Source organism: Emydura macquarii, unplaced genomic scaffold, assembly GCF_026122565.2.
Source record: "Emydura macquarii macquarii isolate MOO-44397 ecotype Brisbane River unplaced genomic scaffold, CSIRO-AGI_Emac_v2 contig_1045, whole genome shotgun sequence".
In the NCBI taxonomy this organism is placed as follows: Eukaryota; Metazoa; Chordata; order Testudines; family Chelidae; genus Emydura; species Emydura macquarii.
The window spans coordinates 14,448,126-14,467,076 of record NW_027131182.1 but is presented as its reverse complement, the minus strand read 5'-3'; the positions used below and the strand labels follow the sequence as shown (position 1 = coordinate 14,467,076).

The 18,951-nt window shown below is 38.4% G+C and overlaps 1 protein-coding gene across 3 annotated transcripts in view; it reads right to left on the bottom strand.

The window, feature by feature from the left end:
• Positions 1-18,951, bottom strand: part of WDR70 (WD repeat domain 70) — a 247,772-nt gene that overhangs the window by 138,400 nt on the left and 90,421 nt on the right. For all 3 annotated transcript variants that reach the window (XM_067545549.1, XM_067545548.1, XM_067545550.1), the window contains 2 exons: positions 14,654-14,807; positions 6,769-6,845 (listed from right to left, as the gene is read on the bottom strand). In XM_067545549.1, the coding sequence (XP_067401650.1) occupies positions 6,769-6,845; positions 14,654-14,807 (231 nt within the window). The remainder of the gene's footprint in view (positions 1-6,768; positions 6,846-14,653; positions 14,808-18,951) is intronic.

Here is an 18,951-nt window from a genome sequence, read left to right as displayed (position 1 = left end):
CTCCCATCCCAATCAATGGCTATTTTACAGGTCTCTGTGTATAAAGGCCATACTGCCCAAGGGAAAATCTATGTAGCTGAAAAGGGAGTTTCTATTCTAGGACAGAATCAACAAAGCGATCTTCTGATGATATTAGATATGAATACTACAGATCCTGTCCTGCAAACTGAAGGTAGGCTACAACCAGGAATCATCTCTGACTTTCCAGAAATTTACTGCAAGTTCAAGCACAAGATCCAGCTGAAAAACAATGTAGTGTCTGTAAAACATAAAGTGTGATGCATACCAGCTGAACAGAGAACAGCACTCAAGGAGAAGATTCTGATTCTATGCAAAGCAGATATGATTGAACCGGTTGATTCAGCATTTATTATTCTCACCGGGAAGCCTAATGGTGCTATCCACACGTGGACTTGAGAGATTTAAATTCTGACATTGTAGATTGTCATCCTCTACTCAATATCAATGAAATGCTTCTCACCTCGAAGAAAGCAAAAGTCTTTAGGACCTTTGATTTATCTTCAGCTTACCACTAGATCTCCCCTTCAGGCAACAAGCTTACAAATACACAGCTTTCATCACTCCAGACGGTTTGTTCCAACTCAAACAGATGCCATTTGGGTTAGCTTCTGCAGCATTCATATTCCAAAGAATGATGCATGTGATCGTTGGAGAGACAAGATGTTACTTACTGTCAAGATGACAGTCTAGTGCAGAGCAAAGATGATTCCAAACATGATAACAGGGATTTAGCATCAGCAAGAAGAAATACCATTTCTGTACCAACTCAGTGACATATGTAGGACATTAGTTCTGGTTTAGGAGAGATCTTATGAAAGCCATTTGTGATGAACCAGAACCTGATAACAAAGACAAATGTCAATCATTCTTGGGACTGTGCAAATACCTTCCAACGTTTGTACAGCAATTTTCTAAGAAAATACATCCTTTTTTAGGAGATGACACAAAGGAACTGAGGTTTGAATGAGATGAAGTGTGCAAGAACAGCTAATGAGATAAAACATGCAAATTCCATTAGCCCAATCTTAGCCCATGTGATTCTGAGAAGCAAATTACTCTCACAACAGATGCTTGCGAACATGGTCTTGGTGTCATCTTGACTCAACTAGAAAATGGACAAGAAATCTATTGCATTCGCTTCCAGAGCCCTGACTGATTCAGAAAAATCCGATTCTGTCATTAAGAAAGAAGTTCCAGCAAGTTTCTGGACAGTAAGACCCTTCAGAACCTATCTGTGGGATAGGAGATTTATCTTAAGATCTGATTGCAAACCTCTTTCTGCTTTAATCACCATTCGAGGTTCTGGACAAAACTTCAAGAATTGTCAAATAGCCAGCAAACTAATGGACTTTGATTTCCAGACAACCTATCATCCAGGTACCAAGAACGACACTGCAGACTGTGTCACCTGCCCATACCTTATCATGACGGTGCAATAGAGAAAGAAAGGAAGATTGCCATTGCACATACCTCTGTTACAACTGAAGGAGTGATCATAGTCACAAAGCAGGCAACAAACATGAGAGAAGACAAGAGACTTCAGGACCTAAAGACTTATGTAGTTAGCAGATGGCCTTACAAGATGATGACACCAGAACACTTGCAACCCTATGGTCACTTATCACATGGGCTGACCCTTGTAAATGAATGGATTTCGATAGCTGACCATCTTGTTGTTCCTATACTTCTGAGAGAATGATTGATTCACCCGAAACGTGAAGGACATCTGGGGATGAGTAACTCAAAGATGACTGCCACAAAACTTCTAGTGGCCAGGGATGGACAAGCAAGTTGAGAAAATAATCAAGAATTGCATGGCTTGTGCTAGTACTGATAAGTCACAGAAAATCTTCAGCATCCCTCACATCATTTGATTAACCCAATTATCCACAGGAGAAACTGGCTCTCAACATAATGGGACTCTTTGAAGATCATCCTGTTACACAAAGGTTTGCTATGGTAATAGTAGACTATCACTCAAAGTGCTGGAAGTTACTCACTAGAAAGGTTACCATTGAAATAGCAATTAAAGTTCATGTCATCAGTCTTTGCCTGAGAAGGATTTCCCAAGGAATTAGTAGCTGACAATGGAATGCAATTGACCTCTGCTGAAATGCAATGTTATCTCAACAGCAATGATATCAAGCACAAAACAGTTTCTTTATACCATCCTAGAATTAATGGTCTAGTCAAGAATGAACAGACTGGTGAAAGAAAGTTTGCAGTTTATCAGTTTGCAAAAAAGACTATGGAAAAAAGCTTCATGTGAAACACTGTTTGCTTACAAAACCACTCCACGCTCAACATCACCACCTTCTGAACTGTTAAGAGGACCCAAGGTCAATACATATCTTACTACCTGTCAAGAGCTTACATGTTTTCCTTTTTCAACCAACTCTTCAAATGAAACTATATGTTAACAAGTTAAGAATAAACAGGAGAAATACAGACAGTAGGTAGACTGTAAGAACTTCACTAGTTTCAATTTGGAAATTTTGTTCACATTAAGCTGCCATACAGTCCAAAAAAAAAAAAAAATGTTCAAGCTATGCATGTCCTTTGCAGATAACAGAAATCTCACAAGATTCTGCTGTGTTAAGAGATGGAAAAAAATGGAACATTTCAAAATTGTCCACAGCTCATCAGCTAGCAGTTGTAGAGAATATTGATATCTATCTTGGACTGCGGAACATCGATGACACCAATAGTGACGAGGGACAATCTATACTGTAGTAGGAACTGCACCACTTCCTAATCTCATTCTTGCCTCTCCAGGTATTAGCAGAAGAGTGAGACAAAGGAGACTGCCTAAAAGATTGGAAGACTATTACTGGACTCCAGTGACAGATTGGAAGTGACTGTTGAAAGTTTTACAATGGTTACTCTAAAGGGAAAGGGTGTACTGTATCCAGATAGGTGTATATAGCTATCCCAGTTTGTATTTGTAAGTTTGTTCCTAGGTGGTTTCTGCAGCTTTGAGTCCAGGAATTAGAATTTCCAGGATACACTGTGGAAAAAGGGAGGAGAGAAGAGAAAGAGGAGAAGGAAATGAAGAACTTGAGCTCTGTGAAAGAGTGAAGGGAATAAACCTTATCTTTGCTGTTATGAAGTTCCCCAAGTCTTCCACAAAAATGCTTTATTTTCAAAAGTGCTGATCACCCAAAAGATACCATTAGCTTCACTTAAATATTTGTGTATTCTTATGTGTATTTTGTGTATCTATGCTAAAACTCAGGACCACCAAAATTGAATGTTAACTATATAAATACACACAAAAAACTCATCAGCTGGATCACATTTGCCAGTTACTTCAAGTTCTGTTCCTATTCTAGTGAATTGAAAATTGTAATTACATTTTCACAAAAGAGAAACAGATATCATTGTAACAGACCAGCTCAGGCCAGAACCATACGCCAATTCACTTGAGTGAGAAAATCAAAGGAGTTAAATGTATTAGCATATATTCAGACCAATTCACATCATGTTAATAGAGCTCAAAGACGATATTAATTGTATTGTTTTTGTCTATCTATATCCTTTTGTTTACCATTACATTACATTTACATTATGTATGCCAGTCATTCTGCAGAATTAAATCCTCTTTTCACTATTCATTTATTGTAATAACAGGGCATTCTTTATAAACATTGTAGAATCATTAAACTTCTAACTAACAGAACAAAAATATTGGGGTTTGAGAGATTTGTTTCTGTTACCCACTCAGAAAACGCACTACCAAGGAAAACAAAAGTTTTGGACTTCTATTCCCAAGGCTGATGGAAACCAGAAATATTGTAGAGTTGATGGTCTCTGGGGAAAGAGATAGTTTCACATTGGTCTTGAGCACCAGCCCTCTCCCAATAGCCAGGCCAGAAAGCAGCAAAGTAGTTATGCTGCTTATTTTATAAAACTAAGTGTCTTCTGTACAACCAAGTGAAAAATGTACAAACACACCAGACAACCAAGAATGAAGAGTATGTACAAACTGGGCAACTCCCTTTGGATTCACTCAGGATATTAGGCAAACAGATCTATTCATGTGTCCTTGGTGATATGAACCTATTACTTCCCAAATCCTGTTATAAATGACTGGGCCAAGGATTTCCCCAGTTTGTGGAGCTATTCAGAAGTGAGCATTCCTCCTCCCCCCACAATTCCGAACAGAACATAATGCAAACAGGGCCTACTACTCATGAAGTAAAAACAAAATCAGCAGGTATTTTAGGCTAAGTTTTCAGCCAAAATTCAAGCTCTCTCACACCTTTGTTGGTATTTGGTTTTTTATGCATCATAAAGCCAGGTTTTACATGGTATTTTTTCAACATCCATTTCTCTACACATTCAAGTTTCTGCAAATGTTTCATTAAGCACAGAACAGTTCATTCAATCCACAAAGCTAGACCAAGTAAAATATATTCCCCATATATACAGAGGATAGGAATAAAAGCTGAATTAAAGTTTGAAATTGATATTTTGTACACTGGAGTATAAATACAAAATAAAGAAAATATAAATATTGTCACTTTCTGGAGTAATTAGAATAAATAACCTTTTTTCATAATGGTTTCATTTAAAAATCAGAAAAAATAGTTTCTCACGGGCACAAAGCAATACCACAATTTTTAACTGCTTCTACCTGAGTCTATCTACTTCTCTGCTTAGCTCTAAGTGTCTTTGCTCCACAATCTTTCCAACAAGTTATTTTCAAAAACAAAACAAAACAACGAACAACCACCCCACCCCCCCGACACACACTGCTTCAGAAATCACTACAAAATAAAAACCTTACGGTAATTATTTTTTTAGTTCTGGAAAAGACTACAGTACCTCTTCAGTACCAAATTCTCTCTCTTGTCCATTCTGTGATATTAACCGTAATCATAAAGAAGCTCGACCCACCTAAACACAATGGGTGAAATCCTGGCCCTGCTAAAGTTAATGGCAAAACTTCCAGTGACTTCAATTGAGCCAGAAATTCACCTAATATATATTAGAATAATACACGCCATTATACCAGAGTGAAATATATCCTTTCACAGATATCCTATTTACTAAAGAAACCTTCAGCAGTAAAACTAATGAACAAAACCTACAGGAATTGGTCTCTTTAAATTAGTACACTCTCTTCTAAATATTCAATTCTTTCAAGCAATGATAATATTGTAGAAACAGATACCTCCTCACATACTTTATCTTAACTGTCACAGACACTTCTTTCCTACATCTTAGATACTTTTCTAGAATAATTTTTGCTTAAGTTTTTATACTTTGTTGCCCTTGGTAACATGAAAAGGCATTGTCACCTAACAAAAAATGTTCTTTAGTCTATAAAAGCTTTGTTGCAGACTTAACAATAAGTCCCAGTTGTTACTTTTAAAGTGGTACATCCACGCACTGGAGAAACCTGCTGCTAGCCTAAAAGGAAATGAGAAGTATACTGGATGGTTTCAAATACTTTTCTTATAATGTCAGCTTTTGGTGTCTCTGAGAATATAATTACACATCCATTTATAGCATTGTTTATCTGCATTTTACTCACTTGACCAGATCCTTTTAATTCACAGTAATTTAAGCATAAGAGATCTATTGAATCCATATTTGGTATAATTGCTTGGCATATGTTTATGCAGACAAAATGACAGTCTTGGGAGTGTATAAATTTCTTAATTTATTTTTCACTACCTACAAACTGTTCCACTAAGTAAAAATACTGAATTTTAAAGTGGTTAAGCAGTAAAACTATCTCCCCATTGTGTTTATAAGAGAAACAAAATATTTTAAAATCCCATCACTTCATAAATATAGCTGAATATAGCAGTGAAATATTTGCTTTACTTTTTTGTCTAAGAACTGAAAAATGTGATTTCAATGTTTTTTGTTTTGTTTTTACGTTAAACAAAACAATATGCCTTTGGAGTAGTTTAAAATGTTTTTTGGTATAGATGCCTTCTTTCATCTCCAGCAAACTGAACTGTCCAAGAAGGAGCACTAGTTCCATATTAAAGGTATGGGTAACCAGAATTTTATATTTAATCACAAAAGAGATTATAAACAAACCAAGGAAGCAGCAATGCAAACTTCCTTCATTTCCCTCAGCCCTGAGCATTGGGGAGACCAATGATAACAGTACATTTCAATCTCCATACCCATTTAATACTTGGCCTCACACTGCTTAATGTTCCAAGAAGTGAGTAAATTAGTGCCAAACATCAGTAATTTTAGTGATTTTGATGCCTGTCCACTACGATCAAGATTGAGTCCACAAATTCATTTCCAATAGTCTTTTAGATAGCTGTCAAATGCTAACATTAATCAGTACCAACCTGGGCCATATTCAGCTATAAGCTGGGAAGCGTGTAGTCACAACCACACATTGTAAACAAATTACATTAAAACAAGGTAATACCAGCCTGTTAAGAAGGCAATCCTGTCTAACGCCTCCAGATAAAGAAGAGATCCGCTTCTGGACTTCTGCTTCTGTCAGGAAATCAAGAACTAAAGGGAGGTTCTTAACAGTTATCACCAAAGGCACCATAATATTACAAAAACAAAGAATGTGGACAACCCAATGAACTCTTCTAGAAACCAAATTATACAAAAAGTCTTACACTGGCTTCCAGATCTCAACAAACAAGTTCACAATAGACTGCAACCAAGTTATAATTGGGATGGGTATATGAAGGTGCTAAAATGCAAAAGCTGACAAACCCCCAAAACATTCTGGCACTGACATGCACCAATACTCACCCATCATTGGAACAAGTCAAAAATTCTTCTTTTATTTTTGGATGCCAATAGCCTGTATTAAGCATTGCTGTATGACCCTAGAAAAACAGACAAAAATGTAAGAACCAAATTCTACAGCAAACAAATTTTTGAGGACATCTACTTTCCCCTCATTTTGCAGGATCTCCACCAAAAATAGCCTGCACTATTGACTATAATATTTCTTATTTCCAATTATGTCATAAGTAAAATGGACAATCTTTTAACAAAAGTCCATCAAACCAATAATGGAATACACAATCATCAAGTTGGATGCTTTTTTAAAATACAAAGTAATCAATATACAAGGAGAAATCTATGGCCAGCAGAGTTGAGAACAATAAGAATATTTAAGATTATTAAGAACAAAAAGAATCCTAACAATAGTATTGGACCATTTCTAGATGGAAATGGTAGAATTATCAATAATAATGCAGAAAAGGCAAAAGTGTTCAATAAATATTTTTGTTCTGTATTTGGGGAAAAACAGTTGATGCAGACATGACATGATGACAACAATGACACTTTTTCCATTTCACTAGTGACTCAGGAGGAGTTAGAGATTTTTAAATCAGCAGGTCCAGATAATGTGCATGCACGTGTTTTTAAAGAGCTGACTGAGAAGCTTGCTGAACCGTAAGTATTGATTTTTGATAAGTCTTGGAATACTGGGCAAGTTCTAGAAGACAGAGAAAAGTAAGGTGTTAATATTTAGAAAGGGTAATTGCATGTTCTTATAGGCCTCAGTCTGACATCCATTCTGGTCAAGATATAGGAATGGCTGATTCGGAACTCCATCAATAAAGTATTAAAGGAGGGTAATATAATTAAACGTCAATCAACATGGATTTATGGGAAAAATGTCTGGTCAAACTGACCTGATATCTTTTTTGGATGAGTTTACAAGTTTGATTGATAAAAGTAATAGTGTTGATGTAATATACTACTTTAAGGCTTTTCAGTGGTACTGCACAACATTTTGATTAAAAACTATAACAATATAAAATTAACATGGCATACATTAAATGGATTTAAAAACTGGCTAACTGATAGGTCTCAAAATGTAACTGTAAAACAGAGAATCATCATCCAGTGAATGTCTCTAGAAGGGTCCTATCACAGGGTAGCTGGCTTCTGTGGATAGGCTGAGTCCAGCTTCCCTGGACTGGAGCAAGTGAGCCCAATCCAGCTAATTAAAAAGGGTTGGCCTACATCTGGGCCTATAAAGGGCTGCTAGTAGGCAGCTGGAAGGAGGAAGAATTGAGACAGGTTAGCCATGAGAGGGAACATCACACTGGAGTGGCTCTTGGGAGCAAGGGGGAAGGAGCTCAGGAAACAGCCCTGTGACTGCTGCTCTAGGAAGGGAGCACAGCTGTCTGAAGCTGGGAGGCTGTCAGGAGCTGGAGTACCAGAGACTCTGGGAAGTGTATCCCTGAAGCCTAGGGCCAAGGACTGAATTAAGGCTATTTTCTGTTTGTTTGATAACCTCTGTTTAAAGAAATAAATCTCCTTGAAAAGAATGGACATGGCAGTGCATGCTTTAGAGTCGGGGAGAAGAGACAGCCCTGGTGACAAGTGGTACCAGAAGTTGGGTTTCAACCCTCCTCTAGAATAAGGGAAAAGATGGAGGAGATAATTCTTATGTTAGGGGCAGGACACCAGCAGCAGCAACAGACCCAGGCCCTACTGATGCAGTTGATGGAAAACCTACAGAAACAGCAGGAGGCCCAGTTTGTTGCACAACAGAGATGATAAGAAGCCTACTCTGAACAACAGGAGTAGATACAAAAACAGCTGGGCCAAGCCATACCTGGTAATGCAGTTGGTGATGAGACTGGGGGCCAGATGGCTCTTGTCCTGGTAAACCTCTGACCTGAAGATGAGCCTGAGGCCTTCTTCTGGACATTTGAGAAGGTGGCAAAGGCTGCAAACTGGAGAAGTTGATTTGGGCAGCCAGCATAGTGCGTTTCTGATGGGCAAGGTGCAGGGGGCTTACCTGGCAATAAAAGTGACGAGCAGGCAAACTCCTATCTAGCAGTAAAGCCATCATCCTGGACCAATTAGGACTTACTCCCAAGGCCTACAGACACAGGTTCCAGGTAGAATGATTCCTGCATGGGGCATAACCATAGGTAGTAGCCCAGTAATTATGAGACCTTGCAACACAGTGGTTCTTTCCAGAGACAAGTTCAGTAGAAAAAGTTCTGGATCAAGTCATCTTGGAACAGTTCATGAAGGTTCTACCTGGGGGAGTGCAAAGCTGGGTAAAGTGCTTCCAGCCTCTCTCTGTTGGGGAAGATGTGGAGTGAGCTGAAGCCTTCTTTGAGGCTGAAAGAGACTAGCAGCCGAGGCAGTATGGTAAACTTAAGGGAGCTCAAGTGTGGGTGACCCAGGGAAACTTGAGGGATACATAGCACTGACAAGGGACCTGGGGAGCCCTGGAAATGATAGTGGGAGTGGACCAGGAGGCCCCATGGTTTGCTTCAGAAGTGGCCACTCTGGGCATACTAAAATGAAACACCCAATTACAGAGTGTGACTACCTAAACTGTTCTTATAGTGGGACCAAGCAGTGAGAGTCCACTCCAAAAGTCAGGGGAGTCCCGCCATAGGTAGTAGCAATTTGGGTGGGTGGAACTGTAGTTATAAGACTCGTAGCCTTGGGTTGTGGGCGCATTCTGATTCAAGAAGACCAGGTGAGATTAAATAGCCTGGACCGACACCTCCCAGTATGCATCCCTTGCATCCATGGCAAGACCTGTGTCTACTACAACACAGAAGTTGAGCTGGAGATTCAGGTCGGAGAGCTTGACTGCATGTTGGGGTGGTGAAGGGTCTGCCTTGGCCCAGAGTTCTGGGGGGAGACTAGGAGGGTTTCTCAGCTTTTGGGCATGAAGGGCTAGAATAGCAGCCCAGAACCAGGAGGGCCAGGGGCAAACTAGGAAATGAATCAAGAGGGCTAGTAGCTGAAGTAAGAATGGCAAAGGGAGATCGAGAGGGAGAACACTATTTTCCCCAAGGCAGGTGGGATCAATTTAGGAAGTGCCAACAAGAGTTGGATGATGTAAGCAAGAGCTGGTCTGGGTTCAGGTGTGAGCTGAGAGGCAGAACAAACAATGCTTGGCCCTGAGGAAAAAATTGGAACAGGGGAAAACTAAGCAGGGTACAGCAGGGACCCAGATGGAGTCCTGGGTTCAGCAATGTACAGTGGGGACCCAGGCTGAATTCTCCGTTGAATGAGTTAGCACAGGGACTCAGACAGGACCATTCCAACAATTAGAGGCCCAAATAAAGGGTGAGGGCTGGAAACAGGACTCCAATGCAGGGAATGAGATAGCATGGACCTGTTTTATGGCCCCCTTCGACAAGCTTCCAGAGCAACTAGAATCAGCTGAAAGCAAGTTACAGGACCTCAAGTTCCAGGAAGAACTGACCACATATCTCCAGTTCACTGAGGAGGTAAGAAAATATTTACTCTGCATTCATGAACTTGAGAATGAAGTACAGAGTCTACCTGGAGAGACAGAAAAGCCTAGGCATGCAATAACCCCAAAGTCCAGGAGACAGAGATAAGATGATGTAGATACCACGCCCGGCAGGCCTGGATATGTGACCCTGGCCCCACGACATAAAACTCAGGGTCACTAGGACCTAGAATTTATGCTTGGGGGAACCTGACTATGGTTTTTGGGACTCAGAACACTCTGACTGGGAGGGATTCGGGGAAAATGTTGGAAAAATTGAGTCCTTGAGAGGAATAATTCTGGTTAAGTTTTTAAAAATGTAAGAAAAGTTTTGAGACCTGAAAGGTTATAAAAATTGATGCTGCAGAATGTCGGGGCAGAGACATCCTGGAAAGGGGATTAGGTATGACACAGGGTAGCTGGTCTCTGTGGATAGATTGAGTCCAGCTCCCCTGGACTGGAGCAGGTGAGCCCAATTGAGCTAATTAAAGAGGACTGAGTTATACCTGGGCCTACAAAGAGCTAGAAGGAGGAAGGACTGAGAAACACTGATCCCTGGGGAAGGAACTTCACACTAGCTAGATGCTATGGTGGGTCCCTGGAGCAAGAAGCCAGAGGCTCAGTGAAGCAGCTCTGTGGCTGCTGCTCCAAAAAGTGAGAAGAGCTGACTGAGGCTGGGAGGCTGTCAGGAGCTGGAGTGCCAGAGACCCCTGGGAGGAGTGTTTGTAAAGCCTGCAGACAAGGATTGAATTACAACTATTTTCAGTTTGTTTGATAATCCCTTTTTAAAGAAATAAACCTCATTGAAAATGCTGGGTGTGGCATCACATGCTTTGGAATCAGGGAGAAGAGACAGCCCTAGTAACAGTCCTGCAGAGATTGGATCTTGGCCCTACACTATTTAAACCTTTTTAATCAGTGATTCGGAAGAAAACAAAATCATAACTGATAAAGTTTGCAGGCAACACAAAGATTGGGGGAGTGGTAAACAATGAAGGGGACAGGTCACTGATACAGAGCCATCTGGATCACTTGGAAAGCTTGGTGCAAACAATATGCATTTTAACATGGCTAAAAGTGAACATATACTTCCAGAAACAAAGAACCTAGGCCATGCTTACATGATGGGAGACTATCCTCAGAAGCAGTGATTCTGAAAAAGATTTGGGTGTCATGGTGGATAATCAGCTGAACTGAAGCTCAGCTAATGTGATCCTGGAATGCATAAAAAGTGAATAGGGTTACAGAGGTTATTCTACCTCCATATTTGGCACTGGTGCAACCACTGGTGGAATACTGTGTCCAGTTCTGATGACCGCTTTTCAAGAAGGATGTTGATAAACTGGAGAAGCTTCAGAAAAGAGTCATGAAAATGATTAAAGGATTAGAAAACATGCCCTATGGTGATAGACTCAAGGAGTTAAATCAATTTAACATAACAAAGAGAAGATAAAGGCAGTGTTTTGCCCATCAATAGGTCAAAGGAAGGTTGTACATGGGTCACCATGTCCATGGCCGGATTAACCCACCACTGAACCCTGGCCTAGGCAAATATACAAGACAGAGGGGCATGAGGGCCAAACCTGAGTGGTGCTGCAAACATGCACGAGGTCATATCCTGAGCAAAAATATAGGTGCAGTTACTCTGAACTGTGACAGATGTAACCTAGGATTTCAAAATGAAAAGTAAAATAATACAGTGTATGATGTTCTGTGAGACTCTTAGGAAGGGATAACAAAATATAAAATTAATCGAGGGTGAAATTTAATACTCAGCACTTACATAGTATCTTTTTTTCAAACACTTTATAAACACTAACTAATCCAACCCAATAGCTGTATAATGCAAGCAGTATACCCAATTTACAAATAAAAAAAATCAAGGCAGAGAAGTTGAATGACTTCCCATGGCCAAAGAGAGTCAGAGATAAAGCTGGAAATACAACATGACCCTGTTATATCTAGAGCACAATACATGACATGATACTACCATTAAGGAGAACTCTTTCTAGTCACTTTTATATGACTGAAAATAATGTTATAAAACCAAGCAGTTTTACACTTCTTATTAGAAGTGATGATCTTATTCTTTCTTTAATGCCTGTGCAAAACTTACATGATGAAATGTAACAGACTCAGTGATGGTGCTAGGAAAACTTCAGTATGCACCCTACAGTTCTCTCCCTCACCATTTTCACCCAAAACACTATTCTTCATTGAATTTCTTTTAAAATGCATATGTATCCTACTTCTTCCTTGCTAGTTTATTTGTGCCTTTGAATTCAATTATTCTTGTCACTCCTCTTCCATTTGTCTTTTTTCTCATAGGTTACAAAACAAGCTGCCTCAAGATTTCACAGTTTCTCTGGATTGTATCACCACTTAATTCATAGAAGTGTGGAAGAATCTACACAGACAAGGGGACAAGACTCTAGCACATTCTGATCTCCAGTATTTGGGATTCCCACGGCGAAGTGTCCTTCACCAAAAATACCACGGTCTACAAGTTCCACCCGAAGCTGTATCTGCCACTCCCTGTTTGAGTAAGTTGTGGGAATAGAGTGCTCTTGAGCCTGCTTTGGACCTAATCCATGGAGAGTTTTAAATAGTATAACTAGATTCTTGAAGCAGATCTGAAACTGGATCAGAATGTATTTTCATGTAAGATGAGAGTGCAAAGACCCATTTCTTCAAGATGGAAATATCTGCTGATGGACATTTTACCAGAATTCAAGCCACTAATATTCTAAAGCAATTCACAAGACTTTGGGATAAGAGGGGACAGGGGAGGAGGAGGAGAGGAAGACGAGGGGAAATCAAGCAAATTATCTTTCTTAGAGAAAATGCCTTTATCCAGTGCCTTTGTGTATTTTAGTTAGTTTGACATATTTGAAATATTGGAACAAAACTTATTAAATAAGTTTGAAGAGAACAAAGAATTCCTATAATATTATATAAAATTTAAAAACCACGCCTGCAGACTAAAATTAAAATTATTTCAGCTTGTTTTTAGAGTTATTATGGAGACATTTTTAGCAACTATTAAAAAAATTACCAGGGAATGAATAGCTAACAGTCTATATGGCAGCATGATAACTACTCCAGCGCTTTGATTGTAGGACCACCATATAGTGAGATTTCAAAAGTTTACAAGATAAAAAAAATCTGCATTATTTTTAAACAAGAACTAAAACAGCTGCTAATGTTACATGGCTTTATATACATTCTGTTAGCCAAAAGAAATAGTGTTCTGATATGAATAGCATCAAGTAAGGCAGTATTTAGGCTAGTTACTTGGCAGTCATCCCTAAAAGCACTAAATAAGGCAACTTTAATCACAAACCTGAGTGGTAAATTTTATCATTATACTTAGATTATCAATTTTAAACTATTTATAAAACTGACCTGCTTTTAAATCGTCTATGTAAGCAGAATTTTTATCATATGTAACATGCAGGAAAGAAGACGAAGAATGGCCAAAACCCACCGAATACTTGTTAAAATACTTTAAAAAATAATTTACTACAGTTGTGTTTATAACAGTTTTTCATTTTCTCCCAATTACATAAAACACAAAACTTTAAAATAAATTATACTGACAAGATTATGGATCAGCCCTTTTTCATGTACACTTTTAACCACTAACAAAGAAAAATGCACATTATCATTATTTACTATTCATTGATGTGCTTGGTATTCAACAAGATACAAACAAGACAACTGCCCTCCTCTCTCAGCAGTGGGATGGTCATCTCCCAAAGGAGAACAGGAGACCTGAAGACTTTGCAGTTCAAGATCCCCCTTGGGCAACAGGATTCAGAAGTGAGCTGAGTCCTCGAGGCAGGATTAAGAGGGTCTACCCTGGTTATATGGTGGACAGAGTGAAATGGCTGGTATGTGAGAGGGGTGCATAGCATTCCTTCTCCATTATTAAGCTAATAAAGTTGCAGCCTGATGCCTAGATCCATTTCTGTGTCTGTCTTCATACACCTGTGTGTTTTCATACACCTGGACAGTTTACAATCTAGAAGACAGACACAGGAAATAAGGTGCACTGTGAGACCCAGAGAAAGGATTCACATTACATTTAATTGTCTTTCCCCTTTAATTTAATAGCTTTTTTGCCCATTTTTCCCCATTGGTTCATCCTTCAAGTGCGAACAAAGTGCATGTGATATGCAGACTGTTAATACTTGCTCACTGTCCTTCCACCTTTCCCATTAAGAAGTACGGGATAAATTAAAACCTTGCATTCTTTCTGGATTATACGGAAAGCTTGGAAGGGAACAAAATGTTGTTATATCTAGATTATTTATTGTTCTGGTGATGATCCTATGTAAAAGTACAAGACGATTATACAAATATAGAACACCACAATTTAAAGTTCAGTGTTTCTTAATTTACCTTGGTGTTTGCCATGTCCACAATGTACTGGTCTCCTTTGACACATTCCATTACTGGAAAGCCATCTCTGTCAAGAACTTTAGCTTGAGAATTACCAGACACAACAAGAATGACATCTCCTGTGCTGCTATACTGCAAAGATTTGATTTGGTGACTGAAAAAAATTAGAAAACAAAATATGCTTCCATTAAATACAATTCCCTTACATCATCATTTTAAGATATGTTTTTAATAATTTTCTGCTGATAAACCAAAATTCTGTGAAAATAAACATGTAGTATAGCTATAGTATTTCTTTGAGGCAACTGAGATACAGGGATTTGAGGCCAAGCCTGCAGTCTGAGAAATTTTTCGCATGAGTTATGCCTACCTGATCATCTACACAATAACATTTACAGAGTACTATACATTTCACTTTTTGAACAAACATTTATCAAAGGACTTCTGTAACTCCAGGTAACAGTAGAATAGGTGTCATAAGAGATACCTCTCTTCAGGGCAGAGATGATCCCTGGATCAAGGGAGGCAATCTGACTCAGACAGAGGAACTTGATAGATATCTCTGGACATCTCTAAATAAACAGCAAATCCTTGCTGACAGGAGAACCTGGTCTTCAGAGAAGGGAGGATTGCCTAGTTCACCTAGTTTAGCTTATGAGAAGTGTAAATTTATATACATTAAGCAATCCTTTTTCTTTTGTTCTAATTTATTTCTCTCTCTCTTTTTAATAACAATCCCAAAAAACATTAGTAGAGGATTAATAGGGGATGTTAAAAGTCTTAGAATGAAGAACTAATTACAAGTTTAATTATGAAACTGCTGGTGCAACTACATAAAAGGGCACAAAAAACAAAACAAACATCAAGAGCAATAAAGTTTCCCAAGGAAGTGAATGAGGATTTTAACCCAAGCAGAAATCTTGGCATACAAAGGTGGAGGAGGAGAAGGATTGGTGCCATTACATAGCTTCTTTTTTTGCTTTTTCCAGAACGTTAAAAAGACCCTTCTCCCAAAGCAAGGCCTCTGGCTGATTAATACCAGAGCTGGAACACATTCCAGATGAACACAGCTGCTCAGAGCTGTCACTTCAAAGTGCTAAGAACTCACTGGATACTGTATGAGGGGAATCACAAATCTCAAACCTGTGGTCACCATTTTGGAACTTTTCTCTCTAAAGGACAAGTTCTTGCAGCTGTTTGTAGAAGTTGATAAAGCTTCCCATCAGTTTACACGTCCAGAGCTAAATTTCAGTCCTCAGATGTGTGTATACAGTTTGTTTTAATAAATACCAAGCAATTGCACCTGGAATTATATTATTGCACAGTTTGAGTGCAATATTTTCTGCTACATAGTACCACAATAACATCAGCAAAGCAAATACCAAGAATGAAAGTAAAGAATGATCTTTTTATATCAACCATTAAGGGAAAAAGAGAAATGGTCTGTACTGTTATATTAATTTACTGCTGACAAAAATGCAAGGTCAATGATATGTGACTTAAAAAATAAGCTTCAAATTGCTTGAAGTTTTATATTTAGTTTTATCTTTTTGCTAACTGGAGACTATTTCTTCTTAAGGTTCAGAGATTCTGCAGTGCCCTATACAAAATCCTGGATCAAATTTACATGGCATAATAAACCTGATCATTCTGTAAACTAAGTCATGAATATTTGCTACTTAGAAAGAGCTATTCCAAGAGTGTGACCAGAATTAATTGCAACTTGCGGGGAAGGGCTCCATTAAGGAGATAAAATTAGTTGTCATTTGCAGACATCTATTTCTATTCTTAACATAGTTTCAGTATCTTCTTATCTCAGCATTTGACAAAAAATAGTTTATGACTCCAAAACTCCTAACACCCTCCCTAGCAACTGGGGATGGTGCTTTTTAATAGGAAACTCTTGCCTCCTCTGATCTTGCCTCCTCCCCCCAAAAAAGGTATATTCCTCGGATTATTAAGCATGTGGGTAAATTTTTCAAGCAATTCATATTCATGTGTCAAGGGTTTTCTCTTTCAGATGAAGAAGACTGTACTTTTGGTTCAACCCCACAATTTTTTCTCCTGTTTTTAAAAAAAGCAGAGTAAACCACTGTAATTAATGCACAACTCAGGTTTTGCTAAGCACTCATGAAAGCAATCTGACACTTACTAATTTAACATTTTATGGTTCCTGGGGCAATGTCCTTCTGTGGCAACATATATCTGACCCTCCTCCAAACCCCAAATCCACTAGCTCAGGGTTAGTTATTAACAGTAACTGTATTAAATCCTCCTAACAGCAACATAAAAATAAGCATGTTTTCCATACAAAGAATTGCTGAAAAAACTACACATTTGTTTTACGATGCAAAAGCCAAAAATCACTTCAAACCCACTATTATGCAATCTTGCTGCCAAATCATTATAATTCTTGAGTTTTAATAAAAATTGGATATTAATATATCCAGAATATTACTTCATTGTCAGAGGTACAAATTTCAGGGCACAAAGAAGGTTCAACATGCCTCCATATTCATATTCAATTCTTCAAGCAGCTACTGGAGGCCACAGTAGATGCCAAAGAGGCATGTTACCTATGCAAGGTATGGTAGAAATTGCAAAAAGGAAATAGGAGAAACTTTTGTATCTCACAAAGATTTTCTGATCCAACACGATAAATGGTTGTCATTGGGGAAAATGCAAATTATATATAAAATAATAATTATGTTTATTTTTGGGAAGTTTAACATTTTAGTCTCTTACATATTTAAATGGTAATGTTAATGATGCATAATGAAATAAGATACTGGAGGATTGTTATTATAATGCTCGAAAAAGTGTGTTAGGAGCTTCGTAGACATTTGAAAATTGTCCCTGCTTCAAAGACTTTAAAATCTACATCTGAGATGTAGGGAGAGGATGGGGATGAGGAATGAAGAAGGATACAGGGATATTATCAAGCAGATACTCAAGCTAATTCACATAGACATCTAAGTGTTCCTGTAATGGATTTTTCATTAAAAGACTTATTTTAAAAGACGGATGGAAGAAAATGAGCATTGACTCATTTATTGTGGGCCTTACAGAAGACTTATTTTTTTTTATTAATATCAAACATTTCTTTGAGGAATCTTTTCAAGTGTAGATCATATAAAAATTGAAAATGCTTGAACTAGAAGTTGATAGGTCACAATAGCTGCTGAATGAATTTTAAGACTTTAGAGTGCAGAGGAAATGGAATAAAACAAGAGCTGCCTACATCAGAGAGTTTGCACTTAAATGTGCCCCTTCTTGTAAATGGTTTATGGGATAGTTAGCCAAAGGGAAGGAGTGTCTTCTGAGTAAGGCACAGGACTGGGGCCATAAAGATTGGGGTTCAGTTTCCAGCTCTGCCACAGACACACAGTGTCCCCTTTGGCAAGTCACTTATGCACTTTTGAAAATCTTAAGTGACTTAGACACTTCTGCTCCTAAGTCACGTTTGAAAATGGGACAGACAAACATTTTCAAAAGCAGCTATCTGTAAAATGAGGATGATAAATATTGTCCATCATCCTTTTTCTATCTTCTCTACTTAACTTGTAAGTTCTTCAGGTTCAAGTTCTACTGTCTTACTATGTACTCATACAGTGCCTAGAATAATGGGTCCCCAATGTCAATGCCCCTAGATGCTACTGTAATACAGACACTAATAATCATAATATCTTTCTAACCAAACAATAGAAAAATCTAGAAAATTCTCAATATTCACTCTACTCAAGGAAATAAAACTTGATCTTATTTCTGAGATAAGAGATGAGACAGGAAAAATCATTTCCCTCTTCACTTATATCACCGACATCTGACAGGTTATAAGACAAGCAACCTAAAGAGTATTCTTCCTTAGTCACAACACTATTTTCTCCTTGAAAAGAATGAAAAGGGAGATTCTTGTTATCAATTATAAATCCTATTATCCAAGATTTGGAATGTGAACCCCGGCATCCTGGCCAAATTCTAGCCCAGATTAATTACATCCTACTTCAAACAACTTCCTCCTTGCTATGACCAAGAAAGTCAAATCTTAGAAGTAAATGAACAAGATCTCAACAACTCACTTTGTAGAGTCTATTTGTACCTGTAAGAAGATGCTCAACACTGGAAACTTCCAGAGTTGAATAGAGGCTACATCTTAAAGATCTGATCCTCAAGAGCAGAAATGGATGCTTGCACAGGCGAACAGAATAGAGGCTAGTGCCTGTTCAGCTCGGAGGAAGTACTGGAAAAATTCCCACTGCCCTGAAAAGGATGAAAGAATTTGAATTCTAAAACAATCT